The sequence below is a fragment of the Anabrus simplex genome, chromosome 5 (assembly GCF_040414725.1).
Source record: "Anabrus simplex isolate iqAnaSimp1 chromosome 5, ASM4041472v1, whole genome shotgun sequence".
Lineage (NCBI taxonomy): Eukaryota > Metazoa > Arthropoda > Insecta > Orthoptera > Tettigoniidae > Anabrus > Anabrus simplex.
In genome coordinates this window covers 61,805,225-61,830,826 of record NC_090269.1, presented here as the reverse complement: position 1 = coordinate 61,830,826, position 25,602 = coordinate 61,805,225, and the positions used below count along the sequence as shown (strand labels likewise).

The following is a 25,602-nucleotide window of genomic DNA, read 5'->3' as shown; positions in this document are numbered from 1 at the left end:
CCATTTTGGAACCTAAGTAGCATAACGACCTGCTGCGTCTTAACCAGAGCCCCTTTTGCCACCACTTTTCAGAGTTCCTGAAGGGCCTTCACAGCTACCGTAGTGGTTCCAAGGCCCTCGAAGTCCCCACTGTACTTCATCCCTACAGGCAGTCCCCTACTTGGGCTGTCCAAACTCCATAGACTAGGGGATGGAATTAATTTATTCACACACAATTTTTATTTACAATAACCTGCACTGGTCGAATGCCCTCTAACATTTCATTTATTTTCTCTGTTGCTGTTTATTCTCTTCTTGAATATCTGTACAGATTTTGGAAAAGGATCAGATACTACCCCTGGTAAACTGTTTCACTCCTTCACGCCCTTCCCAGTGAATGAAAATTTACCCCAATCGCTTCTGCTAAAATTCCTTCTAATTTTATACTTGTGTCAGTTCTGCTGATATAATTATTTTCCAACTGAAGCCTCTCACGGATTTCTCCCCATGCTTCTTCTCCTGTATAGGCTCTACATAATCCTATAAGTCTAGTTTTCTCCCTTCTCTTACTTAAAGTTTCCCACCCAAGTTCCTCTAACATTTCTGTTACACTACTTTTTCTCCTGAAATCCCCTGTTACAAATCTTGCTGCTTTCCTCTGCACACTATCTATTTCTTTTATTAGGTATTCTTGGTGAGGATCCCAAACACTGTTTGCATATTCCAATAATGGACGAACCATACTTAAGTAACTTTTTTCTTTTAATTCTTTGTTGCATCCTTTAAGTAGCCTCATTATGACATGTAACGATCTGTATGCTTTCCCAACAATGTCATCAACATGACCCTTCCAGTGCAAATTACTTTCAAATCTCACACGTAAGTATTTGCACTTGCCATCTTTTGGGATAACTACCTCATCCAAAGTATATTCAAATTCAGTTTTAAAGCTCCTGTTTGTAAATGTTGTAACAGTTGATTTGCCTCCCGTAACCTTCATATTATTTTCTTCAACCCATTGTTGGATACTCTTAAGGTCCCTTTGTAATTCTGAACAATCCTCAATGTTATTTCTGTCTGTTAGGTCATCAGCCCAGAGGCTGGTTGGATCCTCAAACAGCACCACCAAAGGCTATGCAGTTTTGGGAAACCACAAAAACCATGGCAGTACCAAAATGAGGCGTACTAGGCAAGACGAGGAGTGAGGTAGTTTGCCATTGCTTTCCTCACTGGGCCAGTGCTATTGTAGCACAGCTAACCCTATGAGCAACACCTTTCATGACACTCAGACACACTGGTTGTGCTCTGAATGTCATTAATCAGCACCATCCATACCCCAGCAGCTTCTATATTGTCACAGCCATGGACGAGACTGGGACTTCAGTGGAAGCTACACTTTGCTCTAGCCTGTGCCAAGAGATGGATGCAAAAGTACTGTATCCATCAAGAAATGACAGTAGATGTTATTTATTTCCCTATAAACAATTATGTCATCTGCATACAATCTTATTTTTGATGTTATATGTTATATTGTCAGTTTCTAACGATTTAAAGATAAGAGGTATAGAACTAAATGAGGCCACAGCATTAGTTGCAAATAGGGATTGTGGCGACGTGTAGAAAAGCAGACTTGCAGACTGAACGCTGAAAGGCATAACAGTCTATAATGATAATGTATGTTTCATTTGTTTATACTGTTGTTTGTTTTACAGCCAGTGAATTGGCAGTTAATTTAGAAATTTTATTTTGTTCACTGTTTTCAAAATTCCATCAAGCATTTACACTAGCACACCAGTTCGTGAAATTCTCTCCTAATGTTTAACAGTTAATTAATTTTTAAGAATCTACATTGCACAAAAATACATCAATCAACAGTTACTCAAAAACCCATCAGGCTTACAACATGCACAACCTTCTCTTAGTTTTGTATAAAATGCAGTTACCATTTACAGAAGATTATTTCGGTCTATTGAATCATACTGCCACATTGCTCTGGGATGATATCACCGGGAATGCTGTGATCTCTTTCCCTGCCATCTAGTAGAGAAAAAGTGGAACATAAAAATGGACATGCAGTCAGCCTAAATGACATCAAATCAAAATGTCTGCAGAGGTAGCTGAGGCCCTTTAGAGTTGTCTATCACATAAACAATTAGAATTTGTATTGAGGTATATTGGGTTAAATTAAAATAGATTTCTGCAAGGAATATTGTCCTTAAAATGATGCATTTAAGTTGCCACAACCTGCATATACTGTATATATAAAAACATTTGTTGAGTTAATTTCATTAAGCAACTCAGACAACATTGGCAGTATTGTGTTTCCAGTACAGTAACTAACTGAATCTCTTTAGGTAGCCTACTCTTTGACATCTAGCTCATAATATTTCTCATACATAATTTACTCAAACCTCTATATCTTGGAAATGTCTGGTTCCTTGGCTGAATGGTCAGCGTAGTGACCTTTAGTTCAAAGGGCTCCGGGGTTCAATTCCTGTCTGCGTTGGGGATTTTAATCTTAAATAGTTAATTCCCTTGTCTCGGGGATTGGGTGTTTGTATTGTCCCCAACATTCCTGCACCTCATACACTATACTCAACACTATTCTCCACTACAATAACATTGCAGATTCTCATACACGGGAGATACCGCCCACCCTCGTCGAAGGTCTGTCTTACAAGGGCTGAACCAGCTAGCAGTAACATTAAATTATCATCTTTGGAAATAATGATGAAATAAAGAATATTATAAATGCCTCATTGCTGAGTTATTCTTTTCCTGATGAGCATGTTGGTTTTCTCTGAAGAAACAACCTTCTTAACTGTCAATGTCAAACATACATCTGAAAACCTTATTAATATCTATTTTTGCAAGGCAGTCACAGAATAGCAGTAAATTGATATGACATTTGGTAATTTGTCATTTTATTCTGTAATATTTACTAATTCTTGATCTTTGGACACAAAATTTCTGTCTCATAACAATGCTCACACATAGTTTAATCACACTTCCATATCTTAAAATAATGATAAAATATAGAATATTGGAAATGCCCCATAATTTAATTACTCTTCATCATAACTGTAATATTCATTATGTGCATGTTTGTTGCCTCCTAAGAAACCACCTTCTTAACTTGCAGTTCTAAGATGTTCTCCGTGATAGTGAGCAAAGTTAGATGATACAATCCCAGGCCATGTCAACTTTCTGCAGTTATATTCATTGTAATCATTTTTCCTAGGTTATCAGGTAATATCCACATGCCCCAATGCACAAGTCTCTTTACCAGAGATGTTGCTAGCCCATGAAATGAATTGTCAGTACAATACATAGAAAAAGGCTCTTGCATCAGTATTTCCTACAAGCTTCCCATTTGAAGGTGCTCAAATAAGCCAGCCTTGTGTCAGTAGAACTATTGGCATGTAAAGGAACTTATATGGGTAAAAAATCACGGGACGTAAACCCAATAACATTATTATTAATAATGAGCTATATTGAACATCTGTAGTATTTATTTTTTGTGTGCTCTTTTCAAGTGTGCAAACCTATATTTGTCCATGAGAAATATACCAAGTTGCTGAAATATTTTTTGCTTCATTTGCCTTATAAACCTGCGGATAAAAATTGGAGAAATGGTTTGCAGCCTGATCCCAATAACCTAGATCTTATTCATGCCTGTATCACATAGACTGGATATGAGTATGATAAATTTGGATCACAACTTTATACTATGTGTTTTGGATTCTTTAGCATCAATGGTAATAAATTTACTAGGTTTTATTGCAGTTGCATAGACGTCCAGCTCCTTGGCTGAATGGTCAGTGTAGCAACCTTCAGTTAAGAGGGTCCTGGGTTCAATTCCTGGCTGCTTTGGGGATTTTAACTGCATAGATTTAATCGGGGGCTGGGTGTTCATGATAACCTCTGCCGGGTTCGAACCTGTGATCGTGGGATTTGTAGGCCATCACTCTACCACTGGTCCACAGAGGGAGCTTTTCTAACAAATATTCAATTTAGACATTGGTATTCTAAGTTGGTGACAATGTAGCTATCTCCTCACAAGGCAGTTATTCAAATTTGTGTGATTTTTTAAACAGAAGATCTGGTAGTTCCAGTTTCACATAGAACTATTGACTATTGAACCACTGGCTTATGACAACAAGATTAATACAAGGGTCAAGTCATAAGTCATGGCAACTATTTTTTATATTGTGAACAGGAGACAACATGGAAAATCTAAGATATGCATTTGGAAATATAGGGCATGCACTTATGCATAGTGCCTGAAGACAAATTCTGACTTCAGGAGATTCTCGTAGGAAAGTGACAAAACACAGGCCATTGGTAAACATTGTTTTATTATGGTATAGACAGCAGATACACAAGACTACTTACAAAGGACAGGTCTCCACTGGTTACAGACCTTCGAAATAATCACCCAAGGTTTCCACTGTGCGTTGCCAGCGGTGGGGCAGGCACTGCATACCATTCGCTGCATGTGTATCGCTAACGTGTGACACCTCTCTCCGAAATGCTGTTACGATGTCCTCTTTGTTAGCAAACCGTTGTCCACGTAACGGCTTTTTGACTTTGGGGATTAGATCATAGTCACACACCTAATGCTCCCCGCAGCTCTGCATTTCATTGGCGTGCATTTCTGCCGCGGGGAACTGCTATTTTAATATTCGATCGTTGTTCATGCTTGTCGACTTCCATTTTGTGACGCTTTCACGCACACATTGAAATTGGGGGCATGCTTAGACCCACACCGTTGTTTTCATACACCATCTAGTGGCATCATACGCAAGTACATACCATACGTTTCCAAATGCATATCTTAGATTTTCCGTGTTGTCTCCTGTTCACGAGATAAAAAATAGTTGCCATGACTCATGACTTATGACTCGACCTCCGTAGTCATGTAAAATTTCGAGCTGTCATTGCAAAAACCTTCAATTTCTTCAGTAATGTCAATAGTAGAATGAAGATTCTCATTGTAATAGTTTTCCTATGATATAATAATAATACAGAACTGATCCTTTCCATTAAGACTAGACCAGTGAAGTTTTACTTCTGGCTAATACTTGTTTTAACAGAAAGGTTGTGTTTGTGTTTGAAAGAATAATGGTGAATTCATCTGATTACTGCTTTACAATTTGCTCCAACTTTGTTGTAGCTGTACGCATGTAACCATGCTGTTGTAAGTTTAAAATGGCTTATCTCACATTGAGGGTGGATGAAGAAGAACAGCATCCAAGTTGCATGTGCTAATAAAGTCTGTAGTATATCAGTGGCAGCTCGTGACTGTAAAGTATGGTGAAGAGCTATAACCCGTTTGGTTTCAAGCGACAGATGTAGGAACTACGTGTTGTTTTTGGTTGTTTTGTACTCATACCTGTGACTGGCGGAGAGTCCAGCACGTGCCCAAAAACATACAGACCGGAGCGCTGTGTAACGTCACAGCGCGGCAACCATGTGGCTGCCTTTGCTCTACATTGCAAAGTAGAGATAAGATCTGACCGGGAGACTAACAATTATGGAAGCGCGGCACCCTTGGGAAGAGCTGGACATTTTGTCGTGTTTTCATTTACGATGCACAGCTGTTTACTGATGCTAAAAACTGAGCAAGTTATAGTAGTAAAGGAAATATATTTTTACATTAATTGTTCTTCTTAATAATTGAACTCGCCTATTTTTTGTACATCAAGTTGATCCTCTGGTCCTTTAAAGCTGCAAACTTGTCGGTAATGTCTTCATAGAATGGTTGTTTGTTCATTAAGTGCAGAAGTAGTTCTTTCTGAATAGCAATATTCCCCAAATAAGAAAGTCTCTCTTCTGAAATTGGATTTCTAAGGTATGTTTTTATATGTTTTAGGCAAGAAAAGCTTTTTTCCACTGATGGAGTAGTAGATGAGATGGACAGAATAAGGGAGAACAATTTATAAGTGCCCATAAAAATGTATTTGTCTTCGTGAAGCATTTGGAACATCTTTTCAGTAAAAACATGTCTGTACTTTTCATTGGCATACGAAATAGAGCGTTTCTTAAGCAATGCATCTTGGGAAACACAGATCCAAAGAAATTTTGCACGTTTTTAAGAGCTCTAGAAGGAAAGCACGTTTTGTATTCTTCAAATTTTGTGTTATCGGCTAAGCAAACAAATTTAATTTTTTCACAATCGCGAAGTCTCTCATCAATTTCCATCAAAATGTTATCCAAAATTTCAAAATATAAAACTTGATACATCTGAACACATTCGTCCTGAGTAAGGGTGCTATATTCTCGGGTTTGGTACGTATCCGTCATTTTGCTGGCCTTTTCAATCAGAATTAGAAAATGCTCATCGGTCCTCTTGTTTCTTAGAAGATCACATGTTGTTCTTATTTTTGATATACAATAGTTCACATCCAATGACTTCTTTTGCAAAATATCATAAAGAATATCAGTTAAACAAAAAATGTCATGAAACCCTACTGCCAGAAAAGTGAATTTAAAACTGTTCATGTCGTGAAGAAAGCCTCTGGCAAGTAGAATACATTTGTCACTGGACTGTTCACTGGTAACTATATTTTTGAAAACTTCTTTCAGCTTTCCCAGTCATTCACAATTACACTCAATAATTTTGAGTTCGATCTCCAGTGGACGGAGATCAGAGTCACGGTTGGAATGCGTGGCCCTGATACAGCAGAAATGGCGTAAGTTCTCTTCGCTGAGTGATGGAAAAAGGATGGTATTCCAGAAATTGATGAAAGAAATATACAACACTTTTGTATTGTTTTACAGCTCTGTTGTAAGACCAAATTTAATTGGTGCGCCGAACAGTGTACAAATACTGCAAGAGGAGCTTTCTCTTTCATCTTTCTCTGGAGTCCATTTAAATGGCCAGACATGACGCTAGCACCATCTTAACACTGTCCTACTAACTTGTGCTCGTAATCTAATGGTCCCAAAATTGTGTCCAATAAAGCAAACAAAGCATCTGAGGATCTGTCAGCACTTACATCATGGAAACCTAAGAAACGTTCAGCATTAACAAACCTCACAAATACAGAACACTGAGACACCTGTGTGATATCTGTCATATTGTCCACCTGAACAGAAAAAAAATCAGCACTCATCAATTTTGCCTTTGCTGGCAGGACCTAGTATTTACAGTGCACTATGTCTTCTGGTATGGGCTAGAGTAATTTTGTTACTTTCATTGATCTGTCTCTGTCTTTTACTTGGCTTTGACAATATGAAAGTGACTGAGGTATGAGCGATGTTAGTAATGCCATTCCTTCTGCAGCCAGTCCCTGTTATGAATGGTGTGAAAATGTTGTTCATAGGGTCGGTTGGTGCATGCATTTCAGTGGGCTTGGCAGACTGATATGTAATAGCAACGTCTGGCTCAGTGAGGAAAGCAACGGGAAACTACCTCACTCCTCATTTCCCTAGTACGCCTCTTCAGTGATGCCTAGGCCATCTATGACAGCTGATGGCAGAGCTGTTGAGGATCCAACCAGCCTTAGGGCTGAAGACTGAACATACATACTCGTCAATTATGTTTTTACGAAATCATCGTTGTATTCTGAAATGCACTCGATTAACTCATTTTGAATACTCTTTGATTCGCCACTAAACACAATTTTTATCTTAGAATACTGGTTTTGTATTTCTGCTGGGCTCGTTGATACCAGCAATGTTAACAATTCCTTAAAATTACCATGATTTATTGAATTTAACGTTTCGTCATGACCACGAAAAGCTAGTTCTTGCTTACTTAAATAGAGCACTGCATCAATTACCAACTGAAGGAAGAGGCTATTTAAACGGACATTTTCAATGAACTGTACAATATACAGTCTAGCATTTTCCTTCAGGGCCTCAAAGATCGTATTTTGATTTCTTTCCAAAGTCTTCAAATCTAGCTGGCATTTATATGTTCTGCAGAGTCTGAGTGCTTATTAAAAGAACGTGTATTTTTCAAAAGGGCTGAAAATCCTTCTTTATTCCAAATGTTATTTTTATTGCTAAAAGGCAAGCAGGGCCAACAAAACAACTTCTGTAGAGCTGGAGAGGAGCACAACCATGCAAATTCCTTAAACCACGATCCTTTGAAACTAAGATTGTAAGATTTACCAGAATGTTTCACTTTTTTTTAAGCACAAATTTGCAGTGATTCAGTAGGGTGACCAAAATGTAGAACTTCATTCTGATCTTCGTTTCTCCAACATGAAAATGGTGTTTCTAATAAAATACACACTATGTCATAAACAGGATACATGTTTAAATAAAACAGCACAACACTACGAATGAACCACAATGCGTAAGTACTCGCACTTCACACAGGATGACGCAGGGAAAACGAAACATTTCAATCTTCCAGCAACTTCACTTGCACATTCCGCTATGAGGAAAGTACGCGGGTGATGTCACGGTTGTCATGGCAACCGCCAAGGCCGAGCGGTACGAGGGAGCACTTGGGAGGTAGAGCCAGTTGCAAAATCTCTAGTCTTCACTCAATCTCACACACCGTACTCTGGCCGACCGCCGGCGCTTTTGTGAGCTCCCCTGATTCTCATCAAGTGATGTGAACTCTTGGTGCTCCAAACGCCATACAAAAAGATTTTTCTTTCCGTAAAACCAATAAATGTCATAAGAAAAATAAATTTAAAAAAATTCATTCTGGTAAAAATAAATGGTGAAGTGGCACTTCACCTACTTCACCTGAAAAGCCGCCTCTGTAGTATATAAACATCCCTTATTATATTTTACTCATTACGTTATTCAGGAATGTTCAGATAAGAAAGCTATCAAGACAAAATATTTTATGTGTATTGTATTAGCAAGTTCTAACCTGGTTAGTAATTGTCCTTCATTTGTTTCCTATCATATAACTTCTTTATTCAGTTCTTTGTTATTTTTTCAGGTCTCCGATCTAGTATTACAAAATGTTAGAATATGAAAACCAAATGTTCTTGGACATTTTACATCAGGATGGTTTACTAGTTGCAGCAAAGTAAGTAAGAAATGTATGTCAGCATGTAAATTAGTTTTAGTAATTAAACATATTTTTGAATGTTTACTTGAGAGGAATTATCTTATGGTTTTGAAAGGAATGAATCTACAAAGTTCAAATTATTATATCAAAATGTGAAGTATTATACTTATGTGTGTAAGTTTATAACTTGGTAGGCTACTTCTGACAGGTTTTATTGTTTGCTGTTCATTGTAGGCCTATACATGCATGGAAATGTGCATGTAGATACTCAGAGTGATGAATATCTCTAAATCAAGACTCTGTCAGCCGAGTCTAAGATGAGAAGAAATTTAAGGGGACAGGAGTGTTAACATTGTATCCAAGGATGATCTGATGTGTATAGCATATGCAGCCCTGCACCAATGAAGTGAAATACGATTGGTTATGGGGAAGGGGGGGAGGGGCTACTCCCCTCAACTGCCCTCAGTAGCCACCTATGGTGAAGTTATTGTGAGCTGTGGCTTGAAACTTTGTTGTTATAGACTTACAGTTACCTTTGTTATACAAATTTAATTAAAAAAAAAAAATTATGTTGGTACTTGTAGATGTCTTTAGTGTAAAAGCTGGTGATAATAGTGGTATAATGAAGAATTTGATGACACGTGACAGTAAGATGTGTGTGACGAATTGAATCATTAAGTGGTGTATTACGTACAGAGATATTATCTAGTGGAGTGGACATTGAATTGTAGATTGAGAGTGACATTCAACCTTACTCTGCGGATAGCAATAAGTCACCATTTTGTCATCTTAACATTGCTAAGCAGCAAGGAGAATACAGAGTCAGGAACAGAGCAGTTAACGACTGAGACGCAGTGTGACATCTCTAGGAAACCAGTGGGTGATGAAGACCACGCCAATGGATGTGAGAGTTGCAACAGATGGCAGCACCAGGAATGTGCCGGCATGATGAAGGGTGAATATGATATGGTGAAAAGAAAGAACTGCAAGCTGACTTGGTTATGCAGTAGCTGCAAACCCCATGCTTTAAAATGGAATTATTATAGAGACTGGAAAATAAAAGAAATAGTTCAGAAGTTGAATTTTTTCACAGAGTATCTGACTGATCACATCCCAATATAATATAAGAAATTTATTTTAACTTCAACCTATTCAATATAGTACAAGATGTTAACGTATTAGTTAAACATCGTTAAAATAGTTGAGACATGTTTCGCCCCTTCTGTGGGGCATCATCAGTCATATCAATACCTCAAAATTCTACCAGACGTCTGGTTGGAAATTATAAAATATGTTGCATGAGTGAATACATTTAAAATGTTGCACTAGTGAACACGTGCAACATTTTTTAATCAATTTGATATTTTGTTAATGATAAGATCTTGTAAATGTTTTTTAATGTATTCACTCATGCAACATATTTTTATAATTTCCAACCGGACGTCTGGTAGAATTTTGAAGTATTAATATGACTGATAATGCCCCACAGAAGGGGTGAAACATGTCTCAACTATTTTAACGATGCTTAAGTAATACGTTAACATCTTGTACTGTAGGCTATTGAATAGGTTGAAGTTAAAATAAATTTCTTATATTATATTAAAATTCTTTCAATACAGAGATAATGATTTTCATTACTTGTAATGATCGCATGCCGACGATGATCAAGGAAACGGTGGAAGAAACAAAGAAGGAATTAGCGGATATCAGACCAACCGTCGCCGGACAACATACCAGAACTCCTACAGTAGGTATAGGTGGCATAAGAACTCCAGATACCAACAAAACAAACCACAAGAGAAGAAATTCCGAACAACATCGCGAGGAACCAACAGGTTTAACCGGCCACACCAATTCCACAAAGAGCTTCAGAGAGGTGGCTAGTGAAAGAAAACAGCACAGGCAGGAAATTCAACCAACAGTACAACCCGAAGCAAAGGTAGACCCCAACTGGGGAAAGGAATCATCCATACGGGAGAACATACACAATCATAGAGTAGAGATAGAACAGATCCAGAACTGAAGGATCATGAAATACTACCCGATATGCATACTGTTGGACGACAAGATACAGATAGCGATAACACAGTGGAGAATAGTAGAAAGGAAGAAATGGAAGAAATCATAATTTATCGTTGGAAATAGGACACCTGAAAACAATCAACTAAGAGCAAGAGATAAATCAGCTTGGTTATATGTCGGCCGAATCCACGAAACTGTCAAAAATGCAGATCTTGTAGCGTACTTAATAAATAATGGTATTGACGGGAAGATTCAGTGTGCTCAGCTAAACACAGTCGGTAACAATAAGTCATTCAGAGTAGGAATACCATTCAAACTGAGAGAGTAGAACAACCATACTTTTGACCGAAACATGTGTTAGTAAGGCGATTTCTTTTTCGAGAAGACCAAAGAGAAGGCATACAGTTATATGCAGGAAACAAGTAACACTTTGAAAGTGATGATATGGAACGCTGAAGGTGCAGTAAATGCATTCAGTATGTTATTGAACGATGATATAGCCGACTTTGATCATTTTAACAGAAACATTTCTAACTATAGAGCATCCAGAGTAAAGAAAAAGACTACAGGCCTTATGGGCTTGCTGTGTATTATCGCGGCTCGGTCACTGTTTGTGAAATACAGCGATGACATAAAATTATATATCACTTGGTTCAGCTGTTTCAAGACTGTGTAGTAGATATAATAATAATAATAATAATAATAATAATAATAATAATAATAATATAAATGCCCTATTATCTCAATCTCCATTATCTCTATTAATGAAATTACAGTTATGAAATTTCGTTTTGCCATAACGTTTCTGAGGATATCAGCCCACTGACTGTATCATTCAAAATAGAGTAAGAGTTTGAACATGTAGGGATGCGAACTAAATAATAATAATAAAAGCAAAGCCATCTCCGTACAGGCCATGAAGGCCCTTGGAGGGGTGGAAAGTAAAGGCTTCCACTACCCACAACCTCGGCACTTGATGGGGTAGTGTTCAGCTCTACGCCCGGCCACCTTTGCCGCCAGGAATTAACCTAGTACTCAATTTTGGTGTAGGCTGAGTGAACCTCAGGGCCATGTGCACCTCCGGAAGTGGAAATCTCGTTTCTTAAATTTTTACGACTTCCTGATGGGGATTCGAATCCACACCTTCCGGACGAATGAGCACGCCTTTACCGCCTTGGCCAGACTAAATAATACCGGTAACATAAATAATAACATCTGAGAAAATTTCATGATCGTTGTTTTGCTTTAAGGGAGCGAGTGCTGAGTTTATTAGCCCCCAGAATCATTTCACTATTAAGGCAAATACTGTGTGGTTACAACACAGGAAGCTCCGCTGAGGATTGATGACGGCAAATTATATCTCTATCTCGGTGATGTATCCTACAGCTCATTTCAGATAAATTTACTTGTAACTGACAACAGATGCAAGGGCTTCGTCTTTATCACAAAATACGATAACTTAAATATTCTTCTGCAACATACAATACAGAATGCCGAATGACCTATTCGTATGAGAACGCGAAAACACACAAGTACGGATAGGAAAATACAGCAAAATAAAAATATAATTTTAAAATAAATCCATCTACTGTTCTTACCTTGTCAGCAAAGTACATATTTCAAGGCAGAGGTGGAATGTTCATCTCCTCCATTTACACACTACTTGAGGAATCTTCGTCTGAAGTCACCGAGGTGGACGATAATGGGTTCAATGTCGTCCTGAATTTCCTCAGCCTTCCACATATCGTCTTCAGTTTTCTTAACGTGATTCACATAATTCCTCCAGTTATCAGGTGTGACACACGCTAAACTTTCCTCAATTAATATTTGCATTTCTTTCACTTTGAAGTCCATATTATGTAAGCTCATATAATGTTTCACCTGAGCCCATACGAGTTCAATGGGTTTTAATTCTCGGTGGTAGGGGGGCAGCTGAGATACTGTGTGTCCTCTTTCTAAAGCAAATTTATCTATCTTATATTTATCGTATTTTCCCTTGTCCAAAACTATAACGTCCAATAAGACTTCTTTCAACATTTAATCTTCGTACTGAATATGATGTTCCCTCATCCCTTCTTGCATAGCGCATTTCTTTGAGCTTCTTGTTGGTATAGGCTCCTTCTTCCTGCTGTGATAAGAAGCATTATCAATAATAATAATAATAATAATAATAATAATAATAATAATAATAATAATAATAATAATAATAATAATAACAGAATTTGGAAGCAAGTTTGGCAGGAGCTTTTCTAAAAGGTATGTTTCGTAACACACTCCGTCCATCTCACCGTGTGCGTCGGCATTATTTTTTTTTACACAAAATGATATATTCGGCGTTAGGCACGAACCCGTTTTCGTTACCTGCGTGAACGATAGCAAATCGCGGCCCACGAGTGGTAGGAGTTCTCATCCCAATTGAAAGCTCTTCAAGAAAAGCTTGTCTTGGCGTTGTAATTGTTTTATCTTTCCACTCTTTAGCATCAGTTATTCCAGTGTTAGCCCAACTTTCGTCTGTATAAACAATGTTCTGACCTCCTTCTCTGTACTTTATAATTTGTCGGAGGTACTTATGACTCCAAGACACAGTATCTTCCCTTTCTGTTAACATTGCTCTATTTCCCCTTCTCTCGTACACAAAGTTCATTTCCCTGAGAATAAAATGCAACGTAGATTTCTTAAAATTGGGTAGTTTGGGGTTAATGTTTACGGAAGTGAGGGTTGTGTTCAGAGTTGGTGGTTCATTTCTAAAATAGAATTCACGAACAATGCACCGTATTCTGTTTCTGACAAAATCATCGTATTTAATGAGTCTGGAATTACTGCGAATTAACTCTTTCCTTTGCCGTTTCTTGCTGGGAATCGTGGAGTGGCCCTTCGCTGGCTTCCTTCGTTATTTTGAAGATGGAAGACCTCGAAATTCCTAAAGCCTTTGCGGCTTCATCTACTACCCAGCTTACACTTTGTCCTGGATGCTTTATTTTCAAATATGAAAATGTATTAAGCACCATTTGCCGCTCCTTTCTCCTGAGAACTTCACCACTTCTCCTTTTCACATGTTCAGCCATAACTTAAAAAAATATTACTCGCTGATTGATTATATAAAATACTAAACAGACAAAAACAATACACAACATACCCAACCAAAAGCAATGCAATACACCAAAAAATAAACACAGTATATTTATACCAAAACACTATGCACTATGCACCCCAGAAAGACGATCACTTCAATCTCAATTTGCCGAATATCTCCCTTACATAAGCAATTACTGTAATGAGTGACATGCAAAATGGGAAACATGCCACGCTGACCTCACCAATGATGATTCCCAGTAGTTAAGCTGAGTTATTACACGTGTTGACTACTGTACACACTTCCGCACTACATGCTGAAATGTGGCGCGCGATGCGACAAGCATGGCTGGCTATTCTGAGTAATGAACTGCATATATAATATTTAAAACGATAAACTCAGAGATATCAAAAAGATTTTACGGCTTCTTCAGAATTGTATGGCACAACCAATGTTTGTTTCATAAGAAAAATTATACGTTTTGGTAGGAATTCATTATAATTATTATATATATTTAGAACTAAAGTGGGTAACACCAATAGAAGTAAAAGCCCATAAGACCTGTAGTCTTTTCTTAACCCTGGATGCCCTATAGAGAGTGGATATTCCTACTTACTTTTTATACGATGCATGTCTTTGCCACTCAAGGACAAATGGGTAGACTAGTGGGGGAAATCTCATGCCTTCTTAAACCTAAAATGACCCCCTTTAAATTGCTGTATGAAGTACCAGAGATAATAATAGTCGAAGCAAAACTATGCACAGTGATAGGTGCATACTTTCCACCATGATACAAGGCAGAAGACATCGTGGATATTATTAGTGCTGGGTTTAATAGAATGCAGCCACAGGATCTAGTAATGCTCATGGGAGACCTGAATTTCAGGATAGATATTCACAACAACTCTAAAAGAGAGGTACTTCTGGAATATCTCAAGACAGAAGGGTTAAGCCTGATTAATGAACCAAGTGAAAAGACATACATATGCCATAATGGAAGTAGCACTATAGATTTGTTATTTTCCAGTATGAAGGATGTCGAAACGATTTCCCAGGCAGTTCTATGCACAGCAACCAAGAAGCACTTACCCGTCGCAACAACACTGATGCTGCGAGAGAGAACCAGAGTTTTCACTAAAACGACAGATGTTTTCTTCTTCTTCATCCATTCCCTTTTCCAGATTCTCTCTGCATAGGGTACTGTACCAAAGCCCTCCACCTTACTTGATCTTTCCACCACTCCTCTTATAGTACTTTATTGCTATTGACTCCTCTATTTGCAATACAATCCACAACAGAGCTCCTCCATCTCATTCTAGGCCTCTAGGCCTCTTTGCAATCTCTGTATCCATGAATGTTCTCTTTGGTATTCTCTCTCTTGGCATTCTCATTATGTGTCCAAACCATTTCAGCTTTCCTATATCAATCTCTTCTTGAAGTTTACACACTCCCACGCTTTTCCTTATTTCCTCATTTCGTATTCTATCTCGTCTTGTCTTGTCTTTCCCTGTATGCTCCTCAAGAACCTCATGTCGGCTGCTTGTATCTTACTTTGGTTCCACTTAGAAAACGTCTAGGCTGCTGAAGCATAGGTCAGTATAGATTTATAATAGGACGAGTATAAAACCTTCTTGCACTTCATTGGCACATCTTTGTTCTGTACAATGTCTCTCACACTGGTAGAAACTTGCAGATTGCTGTATTCTTAAATCAATTTCTCCATCCAAATTTCCATCTTGTAACATCATGCTGCCCAAATATTTAAAATTTTTCACTACTTCAAGAGGTACATTTCCTGTTCTTATCACTCCCCTGGATTTTCTGTTACCTGTTGTCGTGATCAAAGACTTGTCTTTTGCAGTACTAATCTTTATTTCATAAATCCTCTTGTGTCTGTACTTCCTCTTCATTATCTCCTCAAACTACAATGTCATCAGCAGAGAGCATAGGATTCACTTGCTCGCCCATCATCTTCTCCTTGACATTATGTAGAATTCTATCCATGATGATAATGAAGAGTAAGGGAGACAATGCACTTCCCTGTCTTAAGCCTGTCTCAACTCTGAACCATTCAGTTTGACCCACTTTGGTTTTAACACAGCTTTTGCAATTTTGATGCAATACTATTACCATCTGCATTGTTTCATTCCCAATCTGTGCCTCTGTCAATGTTTTCCATACCAAATTCCTTGGGACACTGACATATGCTTTTTCAATATCTAGAAACATTACTATGATGTCCTTTCCATATTCCTAATACCTTTCCATCATTTGACACATTGTAAATATTGGTTCAAATGTGGACTTGCCTCTTCTTAATCCATACTGGTGTTCTGCCAATTTTCCCTCTACTCTGTCCCTTATTCGTTTATTCAAGATTCTTTTTTTGTTATTTGCTTTACGTTGCACCGACACAGATAGGTCTTATGGCGACGATGGGATAGAAAAGGCCTAGGAATTGGAAGGAAACAGCCGTAGCCTTAATTAAGGTGCAGCATGTGCCTGGTGTAAAAATGGGAAACCACAGAAAACCATCTTCAGGGCTGCCGACAGTGGGGCTCGAACCCACTATCTCCCGATTACTGGATACTGGCCGCTCTTAGCGACTGCAGCTGTCGAGCTCGGTTTCAAGGATCTTAGCTGTATGAGGTATCAGTGTCACTCCTGTGTAATTTCACATTGCTTCCTTTCTCCTTTCCTGAAATGACCCCTTTTGTCCACTCTTTTGGAACAGTCTTTTCTCTCCATATCACTCTGAAGAGTCTATACAACCACTGTAGACCAATCGCTCCTGCTGCTATTTCATTTCTATGGTGACCTCATCAATTTCAGCTACCTTGCCTCGTTTCATCCTTTTAGTGGCTCACTCAATCTCTGCTATGGACACCTCGTTTTTCTCATCTTCCATCTGCAGTAAATCTGGTTCTTCGATTTCTCCTTGTACCGAGGTATTTTGCGCGTTGTAAAGCTGTTCAGAGTATTTTCCCCACCTCTGCAATTATATCCTGCTTCTGAGTCATCACTTCCTTCTGTTCATTTTGACCCATTTTCACACCAGGCAAATGCCGGGGCTGTACCTTAATTAAGGCCACAGCCGCTTCCTTCCCACTCCTAGCCCTTTCCTGTCCCATCGTCGCCATAAGACCTATCTGTGTCGGTGCGACGTAAAGCAACTAGCAAAAAAAAGTTCATGTTGGATGAAGTTAGCACCTTCACCTGGGTTTTTCTTCTTTTTTACCCACTGGAATAAGATCTTTTTGATTCCAGTCGTATCTTCTTGCAGAGATTCAGTGAATTTTTGTCAGCATTTTTTTTTGTCTTCTTGAACCACCTTGGAACACTCCTCCTTGCAGTGCCTGTATTCTGTTTTACATTCTGTTGTTCTGTTTCTCAGCCATTTTTTCCAAGCTAGTTTCTTCCATTTAACCATATCTTTTGCCTTGTCATTCCACCAAGGCGTTTCTTGATCTTTCTTCCTTCCTGATATTCTTCCACAGGTCTTTTCTGCAGACTCTACCATGACTGTTTTAACACGTTGAGTGCCAGACCAAAATTCATGGGATTTCCATTTAGTGCCGTGGGCTAATAACATCGAGTTACTCCCTGGTGCCAAAACATTCAGGCTTAACCAAGCAAGTGATTGCTGAAATGATGATATATTTAGTTAACTTATTATGTATATTAGGTCAAATATTGCGACCCCGTATGGGGTCGTATTGGTCATTACGAATTGTATACGTACATGCGCCCCCATATGGGGTCGCACTTATACAGTAGTTAATGTCCCAATGCTACTTATCTTTTTTCTTTGCAGGGACGCGTTATTATGTGAGACATGTTAGTTTGTTCATACTGGAGCCGCACAAAAGTATGATCCCTGATTTTAGATTAGGAAATGTTTGTAAATGACGATCTCGTGATTTAAGGTTAGGAAATTTTCATATAAAATTTTGTTATATAAAATAGTGAAAAAACATGTGACTTTGGTAAATTAGGATGTAAGAGCATAACATTTTAAGAAGAATTTGTAGTTAGGGAATATTGAATATGTATATAATTATGTTTGTATAACTTTTAATTTGGGTAAGAGAACCTAGCAGTGATGATTGTGCAACATGGGAAACCAGAGACTATGTCGTTGAAGACGGTTGAAGTCGGTCAAAAGTGTTGCAACAGGTGGCTAGGAAACCCGGAGTACGGTGGGGAAGTGTATACTGAGGATTGTAATTCATGTGGATGGACGTGCAGGATTGCTATTTGCTCTATAAGTACTGGGTTCAAACGACTGTAACTATGTTCTTCGTCTACATCATTATTGTCCGTTCAATATATCGGCCAGACTATCTACACTAAGTCTTCTACTGCTCGATTTACATATAGAGACTTAAAGAAAAGGAAACTCACAGCACTGCACACTTACATAAGCAATCCGTGTGTGAGATAGACAGTTACTGTACTTTGTCACCCTACAAAGCACTGTTGACATACCCATATGGGGTCGCGTCATAACAGGAATTAACGAATGAAAGGTGGACTGTGCACGTACATAAATAGACGGCCAACAGATGGCAGGAATATACTTTATACAGCTTTGAAACACATACTTACTGTGCACCCTAATGGGTTTGCACATTTATCGATTTCGAACGAACGTACGACCCCATATGGGGACGTGAAGTTCAAAAACTTGACTAGTCTCATGTACCCAAATGGGGTCGCTTGCTCAACATGTTAAAGTATGCCCATTCTTCTTCGACCCTTCTGATGTCTTCCTTAGGTATACTTGTTTTAATGTGTGTCTGGAACTCTTCATTTATTTCCTTTTCCTGTAATTTTCATACCCGTAGCTTTCTCTGCCTAATCTGTCATCTTTTTTTATCTTTCCCATATTTAACTTAGCTATTGCAACTCTGTGATCTCCTTCAGAAGATTCAATTGGGAGGGCTGCTACATCTACCACTATTTTCCCGTTACCTTTCTCTACCAAAATCTGATCTATCAGATTTTTTATTTTGTTATCCCAGGTATATCTTGTTATCTTCTGACTGCTTTTTTTTTTTTTGAAACCATGTGTTACCAATGATCAGCTCATTTCTACAAAAGTCTACCAAAATATCTCCAGCCTTGTTTCTCTTCCCATATCCAATTGGTCCTATAATCTCCTCACTAAAGCTACAGTAGTATCAAGGAAAATCAGCATGCAGGTAATATCAGAGTTTAATGCACTAATAGATATGGTATCCCTACATGTCCAAGATGGCGATATTAATAGTGTGGTATCAAAACTGCAAATCATTATCCTAAATTCTGCTATAAAATATAATCTAACCGATAGAAGAGCAAAACCATGGTTCAGTAGGTCCTGTCACCAGGCCAGATATGAAACAATCACGCTCGTCCATATTGCTGCAGACATGCTAGAAGAAGAAGGAGCACTAATAATGTACACCTGGAAAAGAAGGGAATATAAAAAGCTAATAAGGGAAACTAAAGCGAAATGCTATGAAGAGATAGCACTAAGACAGATAGAAGAGGCAGAAAACAATCCTTACAAGGTTATCAAGCCAAAACGACCAACATTCCCTTGAAATATTCCCCTGAGCAGGTGGACAGCTGTCTGCACACTGGTTTTGACATTTAAGGACACGAGACCACGCATAATTCAAATTTCTACAGAACACTTTCCCGCCTTGTCAGTACTTTACATATTTTATTATCATAATTATTGATGTTTTGGTACCACTGAAGAAGAGAGTCGTTAGCTCTCGAAACATGTACGGTAATTAGGTATAATAAAATACGTAAAGTATTGACAAGGCGGGAAAGTGTTCTATAGAAATTTGAATGTAAGTCAATACGGGCAGGATTAACCAACATGGTGAAAATAATCAATTCACCACGCATAATTGACGATAGCACCAAAAATAGACCAGATAGTCCAATAGATAAGTTCAGGGCATAGGAGATACAGGAGGTACTCTTAAATTTGAAAAATAACAAAGCTTGTTGGCCAGACATGATTTATCATGTACATTTGAAGAGTTTGGCTCCCGTCCTTATAAAAACTCCTTACCAGCCTATTTAACGAAGTGTTAAACAAGGAACAATAACAGATCGAAGGGGGACTTCAACGATAAAGACCCTTTATAAAGGGAAGGGAGACTTAACTGACCCTAATTCATATCGAGGAGTAGCAGTAGAATGCACATTGTTGAAGATATTGACCAAAGTGTTAACGCAAAGGCTGAATACTCTACCAGATCAGTATCTCCCAGAAGAGCAAATTGGATGTAGGAAAAACTGGTTCATAATTCAGGCTATAGAATGCCTTCAGAATGATATTCATGAAGCCTATGAATTCACAAAGAGGAAGCTACATGTTATATTTGTGGATTATTCGAAAGCCTTTGATACAATTAGTCAAACGCAAGTCATATCAAAGATTGAGGATCTCGTAGGAAAAAATAATCCCATATTGCAACTTGTAAAAAACATCCTGTCAAAGAATGAGGTGCAAATAGATGATTTGATCACGATATCCGATCTAATAGACCAGACTACATGTGTACTACAGGGTGATCCTTTAAGTCCTCTCCTTTTTAACATCGCAACACATGATTTCAAACAAGCAACAAAGAAAGAAGGCACAAACATTTATATGTTTGCAGATGACATGGGTTTAGTGTCCAGATCAACTGCTCTGCAGTTGGCATTTAATCGGCTTGTAGAATGGGTTAAATCAAATGACCTTCATATAAGCATTAGTAAAACCATGACTATGACCTTTAGGAAAGGTGGCAGACATGCAGTAAGTGATGTGATATATTTGGATGGAGAACCACTAACCAGTGTGAATAAATTTAAATACGGTACCTCAGAATAGCACTGCAAATACGAGGAACCATTTTCACAGTGCATATCAAACAAAGATTAACAGCAGCAGTGATAGCTATTAATGACATCAGGTATTTATATAACATACCTCTTCAGACAGCATTGAAGTTATTCAGAGTGAAAATATGTTTCTTGAAATTTACGTCTTCAAGACTGGTGTATGAGCTGAGCTAACTAGGGAAATGATGTTTTTGGAGGAAATACGGGACAAATTCTCTCTCCCATCAACTCCATCATACCAAAATTTATTTCGTGAACATCAGAGAAAGAAATCGGAAATCAGGCTGGACTTCTACAGTATGGAAGCGATGATCAATGACAAATGGAAGGAAGCCAACTACGAGTTACTACAGTATGGAAGCGATGATCAATGACAAATGGAAGGAAGCCAACTACGAGTTACGGCACGTAACAACAAGACTAGCTGTGCATGGTTTTCATTTCAAACTATGCTCCACAACGAAGTATCCCTCACCAAATTAGGGATGCAAGTATGCTTTGTGCGGGAAGCAGTGTGATCGTTATCACGTACTAAGGTGTTTAGGAAGAAAAATTTCTCTAATTAGGTTCTGCATTGAATGACTTTTTAAAATTCTTTGTATGTAGCAGCAATAAATATATTATTATTAGTGTACTGCCATTTCTGCTAGAGTATGTCTCTGTTGATGCAACTGATCCTGCACAGACTCATCTGATGGAAATTGAGCCCAGAGAGTTTCAACGGCAACAACTAGATCTCAAAAACTGACTGAAGCCCAACTATGTGCTGTGCTTTTCCAGTACAGTGTGTCCATAAAGCCACGGTGCAGTTTCAGAACTGTATAACTGTATAACTTCTAAACTAGGCATTACACATTGCACCATATTGAAGAGAATCTCGTTAAGTTTAAGTACATCTGTTTAATGCAGTGGAGCGGGTGGAGGGAGGAGGGAATGGAGAAGCACACAAATGTAACAGTTAGTGAAGGTAGGACACCATGCCATGCCATTTACATTCATGTACCGAGTGAGTTAGCCGTGCGGTTAGGGGCACGCAGCTATGAGTTTGCATATGGGAGATAGTGGGTTCGACCCTACTGTCAGCAGCCCTGAAGATAGTTTTCTGTGGTTTCCCATTCTCACACCAGGCAAATGCTGGGGCTGTACCTTAGTCAAGGCCACAGCTGCTTCCTTCCCTCTTTTGCCCCTTTCCTATCCCATCGTTGCCATAAGACCTATATGTGTCAGTGTGACGTAAAGCAGCTTATAAAAACAAAACATTTATGTACAACATATAAGAAAGCTAAAGAGGGGCAGAGAGGTGGGATGTCATAGTCATGTCCCCTTACAGCTCTCACTTTATCCTACATTCACAGGAATGATACATGGTCAGACACAGTTCATTGCTCATGGAATGCCTTGAAACATCTGTGGTGTCTATGTCTGTGAAAAAAAAACAAAAACAAAAGAAAACCAAGTCAACTGGATTTAGTACCACTAAAAATTTTATGTGCTCAGTTCATCTTCCATGACAGAGATTGTGATTGTTGCATGCCTCTTTTATGAAGAATACCAGCACCACCACCACCACCACCACCTGATGACATGCTTGGTTGTAGCTCTTGTTCTGAATTTGCTCAAATGTGTCGCTTTAGCATTTGACTTACCAGAAACTTTGTTGCTGTCAGCTCCTGGATTTTTTATAGGCAGACGGACTGCTATGATGTCAAGGAGTTCTTCACATTCTTCCTTAGCCAGGCTGAGTGGCTCAGACAGTTGAGGTGCTGGTCTTCTGACCCCAATTTGGCTGGTTGGATCCTATTAGACACGGAACAACAGGCAGTCACCACATAACCTCGGATAACACCAAACTGACAAACAGCAATTGGAGGGACATACAACAAGATAAACTACCCAACAACTCTCAGTTTTAATTACTGCGTTGATGGGGTGAAAGTTCCTTTTGGGGATCATTGTAAGTATCTAGGTGTTAATATAAGGAAAGATCTTCATTGGGGTAATCACATAAATGGGATTGTAAATAAAGGGTACAGATCTCTGCACATGGTTATGAGGGTGTTTAGGGGTTGTAGTAAGGATGTAAAGGAGAGTGCATATAAGTCTCTGGTAAGACCCCAACTGGAGTATGGTTCCAGTGTATGGGACCCTCACCAGGATTACCTGATCCAAGAACTGGAAAAAATCCAAAGAAAAGCAGCTCGATTTGTTCTGGGTGATTTCCGACAAAAGAGTAGCGTTACAAAAATGTTGCAATGTTTGGGTTGGGAAGAACTGAGAGAAAGAAGAAGAGCTGCTCGACTAGGTGGTATGTTACATGTAACTAATCTCAACAGACAATAGTCACAGTAACGCAATAAGGTCCACAAGATTCTGTAGCAGCAGACAAAGGGATGCTTCTTCTATAAATTGAAAGAAACATAATCAGATACTCAAAATTTGGATTGAAGCCCCTTTTAACCATAACTTACATCAAAACAATCAACTTCCAATGGAGAGTCTGGCCGCTACAAACAAGAATTAAATATGTCAATATTTCCTCTGATCAAATTGCCAAACTGCAGCAGCAAGCTTCATCAAATCTAGAAGCCATTTTCCAACGAACCCAAGACTTCAGTTCTAGATTATCATCAAGACTAATCACGCATAATGCAAAATTACAGTCTTTTTAAATAACATTATTTAGAGAGCACAATTCTTAACTAAAATTCTCAATACTGAAATGTTACTGTATTCTAGAAACCAACGCACTTCAGAAACTATAGCTCCTATATATTAACATCCAATATTTATATTTATGACTCAAATTTTAATACCAAAATTATAGTTGAATCAATTTTATTTTAACATTGCAAACAATTTTTAGCCAAATTTTCAAATTGTAAAAACTGTGTTTTGGACGTCAATGTGTTTTAGAATTAAGAGTTACTCCATTTTAACATTGCAAATCATATTGTCATAATTTTTAATGTGTATATTATTCTTGTGTTTTAAATATTGTTATCACTGAAATTAGATTTACATTCAATGTAATGAAATTTGTAACAACAATCCAAATATGACAAACCTTGAGACAATTGTATAGGCTGATGATGCTTATGAATAAAAGCGAAACATGTCCCGGTAAATTAGTGTTGTAACATTACAACTTAACAACACAAACTGTAATTTGTATTGAAAAGGTGGATCAAAATAACCAACAAATTGTTAATATATTACAGGTGGTATGTTCCGAGCTGTCAGTGGAGAGATGGCGTGGAATGACATTAGTAGACGAATAAGTTTGAATGGCGTTTATAAAAGTAGGAATGATCACAATATGAAGATAAAGTTGGAATTCAAGAGGACAAACTGGGGCAAATATTCATTTATAGGAAGGGGAGTTAGGGATTGGAATAACTTACCAAGGGAGATGTTCAATAAATTTCCAATTTCTTTGAAATCATTTAGGAAAAGGCTAGGAAAGCAACAGATAGGGAATCTGCCACCTGGGCGACTACCCTAAATGCAGATCAATATTGATTGATTGAACTTTTAAATACGATCGTCGATTTATGTCCCTTTCAATCATGCCTTATTAAATCCATTATTTCAACGTACGGTCACTGATGTCAATAAGAGCGTATTTATTCAACAGCATTCGCCGAGGTCAAATGACAACAAGCATTTAAATTTCTTGAAGACCAACATTCATCCTGTCACAAGTTCAGTTATCAAATTGACGAGATCTTCGAATCTTTATAGACTCTTACCCACAAGGGATAAAAAACTTTTTTACCAGATCTCATTGCCAAGAAAATCTTCAATTTTAGCTCTTAAGATTGATTTTCACGTCTTTTTAAGATTTTAGACATGCTACTTGTTTTAAATATTTTAGAACTCATTCTTCCACAATTTTAATGTATCTTTCCTAATAAACACATGTAATTAAGGCATGTCACCAAAGATTCTGTATTTTATGGCATTCTAATAGAGTAAGTTTTAAGTTTGCAAAAAATGGTCTAATAGTTCTTAAGTCATTATTTACGAACATAACCATTCTTCGAGATTCAGATTTGGCTGATGGTGCTCTGCAAGGGAGTGAAACATGTCCCACATATAACTTTTTAACTAATGAAGATATTTTAAATGTGACAACATTATAATGTATTGGACAGGTGGATCATAATAAAACTTTGTTATTGTAAATCAACAGATTTCAATATGGATTAAAACATGAGATTAGTCACTTGCAACAAATTCAGATCTCCAGCTACAATCACATTCCTTTCAATGTCGTTTCCCACATAGCTGATTATCTTATCAAATAATTCTGAATCTGTGTCAGCGCTACTCTTTCCCGGTCTGTACACTCCAAAGACATCAAGTTGCCTATTCTTTAGAATTGAGCCTTACACCTAGAATTCCATGTGTGTCATCTTTAACTTTTTCATAGCTTACAAATTCTTCTTTCACCAGATTGAATTCTCCCCCTCCCACCATTCCTATCCTATCTCTACGATACACACTCCAGTTCCGTGAGAAAATTTCTGCATCCATTATATCATTTCTCAGCCATTATTCAACTCCTATTACAATATCTGGTAAGTATATATCTATTAAATTACTTAATTCTATTCCTTTCTTTATAATACTTCTACAGTTCAACACTATA

At 38.0% G+C, this 25,602-nt stretch overlaps 1 protein-coding gene across 3 annotated transcripts in view; it reads left to right on the top strand.

The window, feature by feature from the left end:
* mei-9 (DNA repair endonuclease XPF mei-9) overlaps positions 1–25,602 on the top strand; it is a 114,399-nt gene that overhangs the window by 1,068 nt on the left and 87,729 nt on the right. The window contains exons 2-3 of one of the 3 annotated variants that reach the window (XM_067146935.2): positions 1,064–1,185; positions 8,891–8,980. In XM_067146935.2, the coding sequence (XP_067003036.2) occupies positions 8,913–8,980 (68 nt within the window). In that variant the 5' untranslated portion in view covers positions 1,064–1,185; positions 8,891–8,912. Of the gene's footprint in view, positions 1–1,063; positions 1,186–8,888; positions 8,981–9,196; positions 9,918–25,602 lie in introns of those variants that run through there. The other 2 variants (XM_067146937.2, XM_067146936.2) reach the window with 2 other exon arrangements.